This window comes from Piliocolobus tephrosceles, chromosome 9, assembly GCF_002776525.5.
Source record: "Piliocolobus tephrosceles isolate RC106 chromosome 9, ASM277652v3, whole genome shotgun sequence".
NCBI classification, from domain to species: domain Eukaryota; kingdom Metazoa; phylum Chordata; class Mammalia; order Primates; family Cercopithecidae; genus Piliocolobus; species Piliocolobus tephrosceles.
Window position 1 is genome coordinate 85,247,111 of NC_045442.1, and position 12,187 is coordinate 85,259,297.

Consider the following 12,187-nt stretch of genomic DNA (forward strand, 5'->3'; position numbering starts at 1 on the left):
TCCCCTCAGCTTCAGAAGGGGTTCTCATGAGTCATTTCGGACATTAGGTGAAGAGACAAATGTGAAGGACAGTGCTCAGTGCTGGCAAGGATGCTGTGAAATGGGATCTCTACTACATTACTGGTAGGCATATAAATGTGTATAAACCTTTTATGAGCTACTTGATGGCATGTATCAACATTATTGTTAAAACACACCCTTTAACACAATATTTCCAATAATGAGGCTATGCCAAGGAAATAATTAAAAATATTTTAAAATGTTTTCGTTATATAGGCTCTCATCACAAGACTATTCCCATTAGTGAAACCTGAAAATAACTTAAAGGTACAACAGTAACTTATAGTTATGTATATCTATAAGAATAACTATCTTGCAGACGTTTTAAAGTGTGGTTATTAATACCAGGTAACAGCATGGGTTTCAAAGCAGGACAGAAATGACAGGAATGCTATAATTTTAACTATGTATAAAAATATATACAGAAAAATAACTAGTAAGGAACTCTGCCAGCATTGCAGCTGACTTATACTGTAGAATGATGCATGCTTTAAGCTACTATATTTAGTAGTATGTTGTGGTTCTGTTACTTCTACAATGAAAAACATTTAATAAAGGGAAAAACTAAAATGAAAATTTTGAATCTAGCTCTCCCAAGGTTTTAGAAACATGATAGGGTTGTCGTAGTTAAGCATTACGAGAGGAAGTAAGCAGCAGGGTGTGAAGAAATGAAGTGTGCCGTGTGCTGTGGTTGACAATGTGAGGAGGAAAGAAGTTAATATCACTTCACTGATGGATGCCTCTTGGTGCTTCTCATCATCCAGTCAGCAAACTTGCCACCAACATAGGAAAAGTCCTGGGGGAGAAAAGCCTCCCTCAAGGTATCATTCTTGATTCATTTCTTTTATGCACATGAAGGTGTGAGAGTGTGGTACACAGTGAGGCCAGAGAAGGTTCTCAGCTATTGTGAGGATTGACTTGGTTGCTGTCATTTTCTAACAAAAGATATAGCACAACTGGCACCACTGTTCAAAGTAGTATTTCAGCTTTGCAATGAACCAAGTTATGGTTCTAAAAGAGAACTGGCTTCTGCTGAGTATGCTCTCCATGTGCTGCCTGTTTTAGAGGCACAGAACCCTTGGAGTTAGGTATAGCATTATTTCCACTTCACAAGTGAGGGAACCAAAGCTATGTTAGGTGCCCAAGGGGATGCCAAGTCAGAAGCAGAGTTGCCATGGACCTAGATCTGTCCAACCTCAGAATCTTTGGCTTTTCTCTCTGCCAGGCCAGCCCTGCACATCCACGACCGGGATCTCCTGAATGCCTCAGACAATGGTGCTCTGCCCTGTCTCATTTCAGTTACTCTCTCCACCAACTTGCACCAGGCAAGCCAAGCTTTCCCCAAAGGGACGTGGCCCCTGCACCTAGCACAGTGCCAAGTAAGGTGTTGATTTATTGAATGCACAATCCATACTTGCCACCATTCTTTCCTTCCTCCCAGGAGGGTCTGGAAGAACACTGAATGTAATAGGATGGTAGTGCAACTTCATTCATTCACAGCCAGTCAGAGGTCTGCAGATTTAGCCAAGAAAGCTCCTAGAGCAAGTTGTGCAAGCTCAGTTCAGAGAGAAAACATTGCTTTGGGCCCAGGAAGCTATATGCGTATTGATGCCTTAATAATAAAACCTGCCCATTTCTGTGGCCCACCTCTGTCCCCTACCCAATACAAAGTGCTCATCTACTTTCTTACAAACTCATGCTCTGAGATTCCTTGCCTTTGAAGCCCAGACCCAAAACATTTCCACTGAATAAACTTCACATTTGGGAGCTGGCAGTGGGTTCTGAAATACCAGCGATAGTGAGTGTGTGGTGGCATTAGCTGCCTAGGCCACAGTGGTAAACAAGAGACATCTGGGGGTAAGAGTAGGAAGGACATGGACAGCCCCTTCCTGACTCACTGTGCCTGTACTTGTGAGTGTGTGTGCAGAGGAGGGAGAAATGTGTGGAATGGCAGGGAACCAAAAGCCCTTCAGTCAACACAATCACACGCTGAGGAAGTAAAGAAAGGAGTTTTATGGGCTTTGCTGAAAGAGCTGCTGCAGCCACAGGAGAGCCCTTGGTTTCCTGTGGATGCAGCCCACTGCCTTCTTCCCTCCCTCTCTCTTTCCCTTCTGCCTCAGGGTCAGGGTCCAAGTCACCTCCAGTCTTCCCAGGAGTCCTTGGCCATGGAATTGGGTGAGATCAGATTGGGAAAGATGGTCTTTCTTGGTGTCGTCATGGCCATGTTCTTGATTCTATTCAGCTTGTCCCGGGCGTTTTGGCATTTTCTCAGGCAAGCTGCACACAGATCCTTCTCCTCCACCAAATACAAGTTCTCCAGCCTCCTGATGGAGTCTATGAACGTTTCCGACTCGTCTGGCTTTGGAAAGGGGTTCCGCTTTATGTTGAGCTTTTTCAGCTTGGGGAGCTTAGAGATGCTCACGGGGATGTTGTTCAGTAGGTTGTCATGGAGCCCTACCTCATGGAGCTCCTTCAGGGCCCCCAGCGTGGTGGGCACACTGTCCAGGTGGTTCAAGCCTAGGTTCACAGTGCGGATGTTCTTTAGTTGCTTCAGCTCCACGGGCAGCCCGTTGCTGGTCAGCCGGTTGTTGCTGACGTTGAGGTAGAGCAGGCTGGTCATCTGGCCAATGGACTCAGGCAGCTTGTCTATGTAGTTGCTGTGCAGGTCCAGCCACCGGAGGTTCTGGAACTTGGAGATGGAGTCAGGGATCTTTCTGATCAGATTCCGGCTAAGGTCCAGCTCGTCCACGTCATTGAGGCGCAGAATACACTTAGGGAAGGTGGTAATTCCCATCTTGCTCAAGTCAAGGCGCTTTTTCCCATCAAAAGTGATTTTGATGCAATTCTTGGCCACCTTGAGGGTGATCTTCTTGCCCTTGGGGCCTTTCTCGCCCTTAGCCATGTTCTTTTAGTAAGGGAGTGTTAGAAGTTTGTTGTTCTGATTGGATAGTGACCAGTGTGAGGAAAAATCATGAAAAACTGCTGAAAGATAAGAAAACATCTGGTTAGGAGATGCCAGAGGGCACTGGGCTCCCCCACGTCATGATGCTTTGCTCTCCAGTGGTTTAAAAAGCAAGAAAGAGGATTGCGAAGAGAAGTCAGGGCAAAGTGGACCCAGCCTAGCAATAGATTGTCAGCAAATTGTGTGCCTTCTTCAGACTTTGATTTCCTTAGATGTTAAAATAGGAGGTGTAGGGTCAGCCTGAAGGACACTAAATGTCCCTCTAGCTGTGCCATGCCCTAACTTATAAATCCTCTCCTCTGTCCCAGACTGTCACGTACCCCCCCACCCAGGGCCATGTGTGTGTGTGTGTCCTTAGATATCTGTCCCTTCCTAGACCCCTGCTTAAAGCTAGGATTTCCTTAAGTTATCATACAGGTTCTTGGGGAGGGACTGAGTTTTCAAGCCAACATAAGCCTGGATCTTAGAGAATAAAGTGGGTACTAAGACCGACTGCTCCCATCCCTCTTCAGCTCATGGACCCAGAGGAACTAGTGAGGCCTTGGCTACAGTGCAACAGTAGCCATGTGGAAAAGCCTGTTGCTCAGCCCAGGAGTATCAGAGTGTGCTATTGCTGGGCCCAGCAGCACCACAGCTCCCCGTCATGAGCACACAGGGGGATGAAGGGTGCTGGCAAAGCTCATGGAGAATGCTGCCTTTTCCATCTCCTGCCCCTTCTCTCCTCCTCTCACATCCTTCACACTGGACTTCAACTCCTCTGCACAGAAACTTGATAAATGGCCGTGACTGCCGCAGTGCGGGGAAGCAGAATGTCAATATGATGTGATGGGGATTCTGTCTTCTGCATGCTTGACTTAGAAGTCCAACTCTACTCTACTCACAATCTTCTTAAATTCTCTGTGCTTTTGTTTTCTTATTTGTGAAAACAGACGCCCTTACAGAGGTCTGAGGGGGGGGGGTAAATTATCTACTATAAAGCACTTATAACAGTGCCTGGTGCATAGTAATAGCTTGATTAATGTTAGTTATTAAAAATCGCTACACATATTGTTTCTAATCCTCAGCAAGATCCACAGCATTACCCCTATTGTAGCGAGACCAAGGCTCAGAAGTGAGGAAGGTCTGCAGCCAGAAAGAGGATGCAACTCTTGTTCTGTTTAGTTCTGGGACCCCCTTTTCTTTTTTAACAACTCAGTGCCTCCTGCTGGCTGATTTTTTTTTCTTTTTTTGGGGGGGGGACCAAGATTTCCAAACCAGGCAGAAGTATGCCCTAGGGAGACACAAACTTGCATTGCCTCTGTTCCCTGCAGAGATGGGCAGGGAGAGGTGCTCTACAGTCTATGTACTTCATCACCTATACCTTTTATTAGAAACCAAGTTGATATAGCACATGAATATTGAGCAATCACGCTGTGTGGGGATATAGTTATATGTTTTCGTCACCCAGTGTCAAAGGGAAATGTGTGCAAGCCTGTCTCACGCCTACTGTAAATCCCACTGTCACCACTCACAGCTGAAGGGTCAGAGGGTCCTACCCTATGAAAAGCCTGATGGATCACAGCCCCCTGGAATAGATAGTGGTCTCCACAGTAAACCAATGACAGTTCTTAGCTCTTGGCAGCATTGATGTTCATTTACACAGGCCTTGTAAGCTCACCCTAGTCTCTAAAAATGGTGGACTCCCTATTTTCAGGCATAATTGGCTGGTTTCCAGAGCCAGCACCATGTTCACCAATATGGAACTGTCTATATCATTCAGCTCTGAGAAACCAGATGGGATAAAGCAGCTTACAAAACAAGGTGGAATCCAAGTCCAGTTAAGATTGGGTATGCTCACTTGGTCACAGACTCCTGAAAGCAAGTAAAGCCTTGGGCACAATGCACAGAGACACGCTCTGGGGACTCTGAGATAAGTGATATCAGGCAGATTGGAGAAGAAATCCGCAACTCAAAGTAAAGACCAATCTGGCCGCAAGTTTCCTGAACTCCCTTTTCTCCCCTCAACCATTTCTCTTGTTTTGGACTCAAGGGCAGCCCAGAACACAAAACTTTGCACCAGATAAGGACAGAAAGATTTCTGATTTCCAACAAAAACCTCTCTTTCTGGTCCAAGGAGCAGGAAATGGATTTTTAAGGGTCAGAGACAGTAAGGGAAATCTGTTTTGTGGTCTGTTTTTTGTTTGTTTGCTTGCTTGCTTCTCTCCTGTCTCATCCCAGGCCACCCTGTGTCCCTGGAGTCATCCAGGCAGGCAACTAGAAGCTGGAAGAAGAGAAGCATTGTCTTTGACCAAACTGTGGTCCTCAGAGCTGGGGAGCCTGCTTTGTTTTCTCTACCCTACTGCCACTTGGCCCTAGAGGCAGAAACAGTTGCAAGAAGTGTGCAACAGATTTAGAAAACAAAATCCAGCCAGAAGACCAAGAAGTGGGGGGAGAAGAGATGCTCCTGAGAGCCACAGAGTTCAGAGAGATTGCAACGGGGAAGAAATTCAGGAAAAGTGATTCCAAAAGTTGTATAGCAACTCTGGACTTGCCCTGAGCTGCCTCTGTTTAAAGGCAGAGGTGATTTCTTCATTGAGGGATCAAAGAGTATACTTACACAAACCTAAAGGGAATAGCCTATTATAGACCTAGGTGCTTTTCAAAAGTAAAAAGTCCTGCTTTAAAAATGTGTGTGTGTGTGTGTCTGTGTATAGCCATGTGCTGCGTAATGATGTTTTGGTCAATGACAGATTGCATATATGACAATTGTCCCATAAGATTATGATACTATAATTTTACTTTACCTCTTCCAGGTTTAGATACATAAATACTTACCCTTGTGTTACAATTGCCTATAGTGTTTAGTATAGTAACATGCTATACAGGTTTGTAGCCTGGAAGCAATAGACTAGACCATGTAGTCTACCTAGGTCTATAGTAGGCTATACCATCTAGGTTTGCACCCTTTGATGTTCACACAATGATGAAATCACCCAAGGATGCATTTCTCAGAAGGTATTCACATCAGGAAGTGACACATGCCTCTATCTCTATCTCTTCTGATACCTATACTTACACTTGTATCTCAGAAAGAGTGGAAAAACAGTTGTGGTGCAGAAAAACATTTGAAGGAAAAATGGCTGAAAACTTCCAACAGTGATGAAAAACATAAAAATTACAAACACAGGAAGGAAGCTCAGCAAACTCCAAACAAGATAAGAAATTCACACTCAGACACATAATCAACCTGCTCCAAATTAAAGAAAAAACATGAACGTTGCCAGAGAACAATGACACATCACCCACAGGGGAACAGCAGTAGGAATGACTGCAGGTTTCTCATCAGAAACCACAGGGGCCAGAGGTGCTGGAAACATCTTTTTTAAAGTGCTGAAAGAAAAGAACTGTCAACCCAGACTGTGACAGTATGCTTTATAAAGGAAGGCAAAATAAAGATATTATCAGATGAGTGAAAAATAAAAGTTTTTGCCACTAACTAAACTGCTGTAAAAGAAATGCCCAAGGAAGTTCTTCAGGTGAAAGGGAAACTGTACTAGAGAGGAACTCAGAACTTTGAGGATAAAGGAAGTGCAATGAAAATGCTAAATATCTGAGTAAATGTGGAGTATTTTTCTCTTCTAAATACCCCTAAAATATGTATGTGACTGAAAGAAAAGTAACACTGCGTGATGGAGTTGTCAAAGTATGTAGATGTCATACATAAGACAACTACTACATAATGGGGAAGTTAGCGAGACCTATATGGTGAAAAGGGTTTTACACTGCTTTTGAAGTGGTGAAAGATTAATTCTAAGTAGGCTGTAAAGTTAAGTATGTGTATTTTAATCCTCAGAGCAATCACTAAGGCAATATATAAAAAGATATAGTAAATAGTAAAAAACTAAATATATAAATGAGAATAAAACTGAGTTTAAAAATTCAAATAATACAAAAGAAGGCAGGAAAAGGGAACAGAGGGGCAAACAGAAAACAACTATTAAAATGATAGACTGAAATCCAAACAAAGCAATACTTACATTAAATGAAAGTGACCTACACGCACCAATTAAAAGACACAATTATCAGTATAGATACAAAATAGAAAGACCCAATTGTATGTTGTCTATAGAGAAAATATACTTTAAATAAGCAACAGTGAGTTGAACTAAAAGAATGTAAAAAGACATACCATGCAAACACTAAAGGAAGGATGTAGTGACTTCATTAATGTCAGATAAAGCATATTTCAGAATAAGAAAATTTACCTGAAGTAAGACCATTACTTATTAATAAAATGAGCATTTAACCAATAAGACAAAAAAAATCCTAAATGTGTATGTACCTAATAGCAGAGCTTCAATGTAAATGAAGCAAAGACATAAAATTGAAAGGGAGAATGGATAAATTTACCATTAGAATTGGAGACATCGATACTTGTCCCTCAGCAGTCAATAGAACAGGTAGAGAGAAAATCAACAAGGAAAAGGGTTTCTCAACCTTGGCTCTATTGACATTTTAGACCAGATAATTATTTGTTGTCAGCACGGGTGGGATGGCTACGGGGCTTGGGGGAAGACCTGTCTTGTGCATTGTAGGATGTTTAGCAGAGTAAGGCCGGAAGATTCTACCCACTGGTTGCCAATAGCTGCCCACTAGTTGTAACAATCAATAATGTCTCTTGACATTGCCAAATGTCCACTGAGGAGCAAAATTGCCTGGATATGAGAACTGCTAGTATAGAATAACTCACTATTACCACCGACCAACTGAATCTGAATATATAAAGCCTATATAAAGCACTCTACCCAGCAAATGCAGAATACAAACTCTTTTCAAATACATATGGAATATCCACCAATACAGACTATATTTTGGGTCATGAAAAAAGCTTTAACAAATTTAAAGAGTTGAAATTGTACAAAAAAGTATAAGCCGGTTCTTTGAAAAGATTAATGAAACAAATAGCCAGACTGACAATTTAAAAAAAAAAAAAGAAAGAGAAGCCAAATTACAAATATCAGGAGTTAAAGGGAGGATTTACTAAATCCTACAGGCATTAAAGGGATAGTAAGAGAACAGTACAAACAACTCTAAAAAAAAAAAAAAAAAAAAAAGAGGAACTTAGATAAGATCAACTAAAAATTACTAAATATTTGTGAAGGAATGAAAACCCAAATAGACCTCCATTTATTGAAGAAATGGAATTCATGGTTGAAAACCTTTCAAAAAAGAGAACCCGAAGCCCAGTGGTCTTATCGTTAAATTCTGTCAAACATGTAAAGAAGACTGTCTTGGTCCACTCAAGATACTAAAACAAAGTACCATAGACTATTTGGCTTGTAAGCAACATAAATTTATATCTCACTGTTCCAGAGGCTGGGAAGTCCAAGTCAAGTCATTGACAGATTTGCCATCTGGTGAGAGCATGTTACCTGGTTCACAGATGTTTTCTTGCTGTGTCCTCACATGGTAGAAAGAGAGCAAAACAATTATCTGGGGCCCCTTTTGGTAAGGGCATAAATCCATTTATGAAGTCTCCACCCTCATGATCTAATTTCCTCATGATCTAAGTGCCTCACTTTCTGATACCATCACACTGGAGATTACAGTTTCAACACAGATTTTCGGGGGGCACAAACATTCAATCAATTACGAAGACATACTAGCAATTTGATATGGTCTCTTTCAAAAAAAAATAGAGTAGAGAGCAATTCTCAACTTATTTTCTGATGTCAGCATTACCGTGATGCTAAAATCACACAAAAACAATATAAGAAAGAGATTTTCAGATCAATATTCTTCATGAACATAGTTACAAAAATCCTCAACATAGTATTAGCAAATTGAATTCAGTAACATGTAAAAAGGATATAAATGACAACCCAAAATTACTCAATACATGGGAGTCAGTTAATGTAACATACCATATTAACAGACTAAAAAGAAAAAAAAGATCTTATCAATTGATGCAGAAAAACCATTTGACAAATTTAACATCTGCTAGTGATTAAAAACTCTCAGCAAACTGATAACAAAAAGGCCCTTCCTTATCTGGCTAAAGGACATCCACAAAAAGGCTAAAGCTAATATCATACTTGGTGAAGGACTGAAGGTTCTCGTCTGATGTTTGGGAATAAGACAAGACAGCACACTCTCACTATGTCTGTTCAATATTACTTTGGAAATTCTAACCAGTGCAAGAATGCAAAAAATAAAGGCATACAGACAGAAAAGAATGAAATAAAACTGTTCCTATGCACAGATGTCATGATTGTCCACATAGAGAATCCCACAGAATTTAAAAAACAGTCTTGGAACTAATAAGTGAGTTTAGCAAGGTCATAGGATACAAGGTTAGCACACAAAACTCCCATTGCATTTCCATATACAAGCTATTAATGATTGGAAACTGAATTGTGAAAAATTATAAAGCTCCAAACAATAAAATACTTCTATATTTCACATAAGTAACCAAAATTTGCATGATTTTTATAATGAAAATTATAAAATGCTGATGTAAGGAAGCAAAGAAGATCTAAATAAATGGAGAAACATACCATGCTCATGAATTGGATGACTTAATGTCAACTCTCCCCAAATTGGTCTAATCAAAATTACAGCAGGATTATTTACATATATGGATGAATAGATTTTAAAATTTATATGAAAGGAAAAGAAACTAGAAATGGAAAATAATTTTGAAAAAGAATAATAGAGTTGGAGGATTATGCATCCCAATTTTAAAATTTACCATATAGTTACAGCATGTGGTATTATTGGTGATAGAACAGGTAGATAGGTCAATGGAACAAAAAATAGAGTCCAGAAACACAAACATGGACAAATGGTCAATTGATTTTTGACAAAAGGTCAAAGGATGTTCCATGGAGAAACAACGAACTCTTCAACAAGTGGTGTTGAAATTGATTATTTATATGCAAAATATTAAACCTTGGCCTAATTAACTCACATTAACTCAAAATGGATCATAGATTTGAATGTAAAATGTAAAACTATAAAACTTTGAAAAGAAAATGAAGGAGAAAATCTTCATGACTTTGAGTAAATGCAAAAGCACAATTTACAAAAGATGGTATTAACAAGTTGAACAAAATTAAGAGCTCTGTGAAAAAAAATGTTGAGCATGAAAAGACAAGCTACAGACTAGAAGAAAACAGTGCAAATCATATATATCATAGATATCTGGTATCCAAAATCTATAAAGATCTTTTCAACTTAACAGTAAGAAAGCAAGCAATACAATTTTTTTTAAATGTCCAGATTTAAAGATACATTTCAATATAGAAATGTACAAACACAAAAATCGATAGTGCAAAGTTTTGGCAAGGAGATACTACAACTAGAGTTCTAATTCCTTGCTGATGGGAATGCAAAATGGTACAGCCTCTTGGAAAACACTTTGGAAATTTCTTACAAAATTAACCATATAGTTATTATATCATCTGGCATTTCCCCGAATAAGTATTTACCCTAGAAAAGTAAAAGTCCATGTTCACACTGAAACCTGTTCACATGTGTTTGTAGATGCTCTATTCATAATTGCCCCGAACAGAAAAATAATAAATGTCCTTCAATGGGTGGATTCCTAATACTGTACAGTAGTCCCCCTTATGTGCTGTTTCCATTTCCACATTTTTAGTTCCCCAGATTGGAAATATTAAATGGAAAACCCCAGAAATAAGAAATTCATACATTTTGAATTGCTCACTGTTCTGAGTAGTATGAGGAAATCTCAGGCTATCCTGCTACATCCCACCCAGACTTGAATCATCTCTTTTTCCAGTGGATTCACTCTGTAAATGCTAGCTGCCCGTTCATCACTCAGTAGGTGTCCTAGTAGTGAGTGGTGATGCTGGTAGCTCAGATATGCCAAAGAGAGAGAAGCCTTAAAGTGCTTCCTTTAAGAGAAAAGGTGAAAGTTCTTGACTTGGGGAAAAAAACAAATCATATGCTGAGGTTGCTAACATCTACAGCAAGAATGAATCTTCTATCTGTGAAGTTGGGAACAGTATCTTGTTGAAATTGTTCTATTTTATGATGAATTATCATTGTTCATCTCTTATGGTGCCTAACTCATAAATTAAACTTTATCATAGTTTTCCTATAGGAAAAACATAGTATACTATAGCGGTTTCAGGTATTCAATGGGGGTCTTAGAACATATAACCTGCAGGTAAGTGAGGACTGTGGTACTGGAATACCACTAAACACAAAGTCTACTGATCCATGCAATCACTTGGATGAACCGTAAAGCATTTTGCCTAATAAAAAAAGTCTCAAAAGTCTACATGAATGGAATGATTCCATTTATGTGACCTTCTGAAAAAGCCATAACTTTAGGTGCAGAATAAATCCGTGGTGGCAGGGATTAGGGGTTGGGGAAAGGCTTGACTAGAAGGGAAAGGCACAAGCAAGTTTTCTGGGTTGGTGTCACTGCCTGCACCCCCACAGTGATGGTGGTTACATGAATCTGTACATCTGTTAAAGCTTAGAGAACTGTGCCCAAAGAGGCAATTTTACCGTAGACACATTTTTTAAAAATTGTTTTTGAAAAAACTTTACAAAATGGTTGAGACTCCATATTCTACTTCTGTTCCTCTCATTGTGCCTGCTGGCTCATCCCATGTCAGGAGTCTGTGATTTTGTTACGCCCCCACACAACCCAGTTCTGCCCCTGAAAAGGCATCCAAATAGGTACCATCTGGGCACCACTGGGTCCAATGTGTATGTCTCCCTGGTATATGCACCAGGGGGATGTGTTCCACAGGGAACAGCTGTTCACAAGCTGGCATGTCAGAAAAACTGTCTGCTGTGCTTGAGTTGAAATCTTCATTAAAAAGAGATGAATTGAGATCAGGGAAGTCTATGCACTCATCTGATATTTGTCAATGGCTTCTCCTCATGGTAGATTTGCCAGATTTAGCAAATAAAATTGCAGAATCCCCAGTAAAATTTGAGCTTCAGATAAATAACAAATAGTTTTAGTGTGTGTGTGTATATATATATATATATACACACACATATATATCCCAATAATCGCATAGTTCTGTATTTTATTTGGCGACCCTATCCCATGGGCCTAAACAATCAGTAAATTTTCATTTCTCTGTGGTCATTATTAGTCCTTTGGGACTGATTTAAGCTAAGTCCATGTGCTTACTCAAG

The 12,187-nt window shown here is 40.1% G+C and overlaps 2 protein-coding genes across 4 annotated transcripts in view; one reads left to right on the forward strand and one right to left on the reverse strand.

Annotated features, from left to right (window-relative positions):
• Positions 1 to 12,187, forward strand: part of WDFY4 (WDFY family member 4) — a 312,143-nt gene that overhangs the window by 241,414 nt on the left and 58,542 nt on the right. The window lies entirely within an intron of this gene.
• Positions 2,058 to 3,038, reverse strand: LRRC18 (leucine rich repeat containing 18). Its single transcript, XM_031936203.1, has one exon. It carries the CDS (start codon positions 2,960 to 2,962, stop codon positions 2,195 to 2,197), a length of 768 nt encoding a protein of 255 aa, XP_031792063.1. The 5' UTR covers positions 2,963 to 3,038; the 3' UTR covers positions 2,058 to 2,194.